The 1,422-nt window shown below is 38.7% G+C and overlaps 1 protein-coding gene across 1 annotated transcript in view; it reads left to right on the top strand.

Moving 5' to 3' along the window:
• Positions 1-1,422, top strand: part of LOC101862427 (xanthine dehydrogenase/oxidase) — a gene marked incomplete in the record, with an annotated part of 42,755 nt that overhangs the window by 31,389 nt on the left and 9,944 nt on the right. The window contains 1 exon segment of the mRNA XM_013084443.2: positions 1,053-1,181. Coding sequence (XP_012939897.1) covers positions 1,053-1,181 — 129 coding nt within the window.

Raw genomic sequence — 1,422 nt, 5'->3', positions numbered from 1 at the left:
AGTATTCTTGTATATCCAGTATCCAGTAAACCCTTCCAAAGCCAAGCTCAGGACAAAGTTATGATTCAACACCAAATAGTTAAAAAGAAACAGGACTATGGGGAAACTAGATCATTGTGTTCTCAAATAATGATAATAATAATAATAATAATAATAATAATAATAATAATAATAATAATAATAATAATAGTAATAATAATATGTTGTTGTTTGTATTGTTGTAGTTGTAGTGCTAGTGGTTTATTTGTTGTTGCTGTTGTTGTTATAACTGTCATTGCTAGGGTAGAGCAAGCATTATTGTAAGCAAAGGAGAATTTGTGGTCAGTTTGGACTTCGGGAATGTAGTGGTAAACAAAGGTCAAGTCAAAGACAAAACGGAAACGGATCTTAGAAAGAAAAAGGAAGTGTCTATTAACGGTCCTTGCAACACTGATATGGCAATGACAAATGAGGAAAATTAGCGATGGGACCCAATCAGCTCAACCCCGGTCTCTCGAACCCACAATGTCACGATTACGAGTCCGGTAGTCTAACCAACCGGGAGAGGCGTATTATGTGGGGTAATTGAAAAATTATGAGATGGAAGGTGATGGGGATGTTGGCTGGCTAGAAAGACATCATCATCATCATCATCATCATCATCATCATCATCATCATCATCATCATCATCATTGTTTGGAAAGCAGAGTAGGAAGTAGAGTCTTACTTGATTTTCAGACAAAATAATATAAAAATATAAAACGTTTAAAATGTATTTTATTGGAACAGCTCCGCGTTTCGCCTCATCATCACCATCATCATCATCATTGATGTATAGTATGAGAAAGAAGAACAACAAAAAGTATATGAGAACATGGTTTATTTTTTTGAATTTAGATTATTGTATGCCTCACCAATGATCGATGTACAGTACGAGAAAAAAACCCAGCAAAAAGTATGTGGGACTTGGGTTATTTTTTAAACATTGTATCCATCATCATCATCATCATCATCATCATCATCATCATCATCATCATCATCATCATCATCATCATCATCATCATCGTCTCCAGGTCGCTAGCGAGGTTCTGAACCTGCCCCACTCCCGCATACACATCAACGAGAGCTCCACAGCCACCGTGCCAAACACGAGCCCCACAGCAGCAAGTGTGAGCACAGATCTTAACGGCATGGCCGTGCAGGTGAGTGCTGGCTGAAGGTTACACGAAACTAATCACCTTTCCTGAACGTCGTTTTTGTTACGTCATCCTTTGGTTAGGCTACAGGACTCGTAATCGTGAGATTGCGGGTTCGGGGATTCGAGCCTCAGCTCGGTCCGATGTTGTGTCCTTGGGAAAGGCACTTTACACGAATTTCCCACTTGGCTCGGTCCTTTTGGAGACGAACGTTAAACATAGTGTTGATAATAATAATAATAATAAT

Source organism: Aplysia californica, unplaced genomic scaffold (assembly GCF_000002075.1).
Source record: "Aplysia californica isolate F4 #8 unplaced genomic scaffold, AplCal3.0 scaffold00293, whole genome shotgun sequence".
In the NCBI taxonomy this organism is placed as follows: Eukaryota; Metazoa; Mollusca; class Gastropoda; order Aplysiida; family Aplysiidae; genus Aplysia; species Aplysia californica.
The sequence above is the reverse complement of the archived record's forward strand: the minus strand, read 5'-3'. Positions and strand labels throughout refer to the sequence as shown.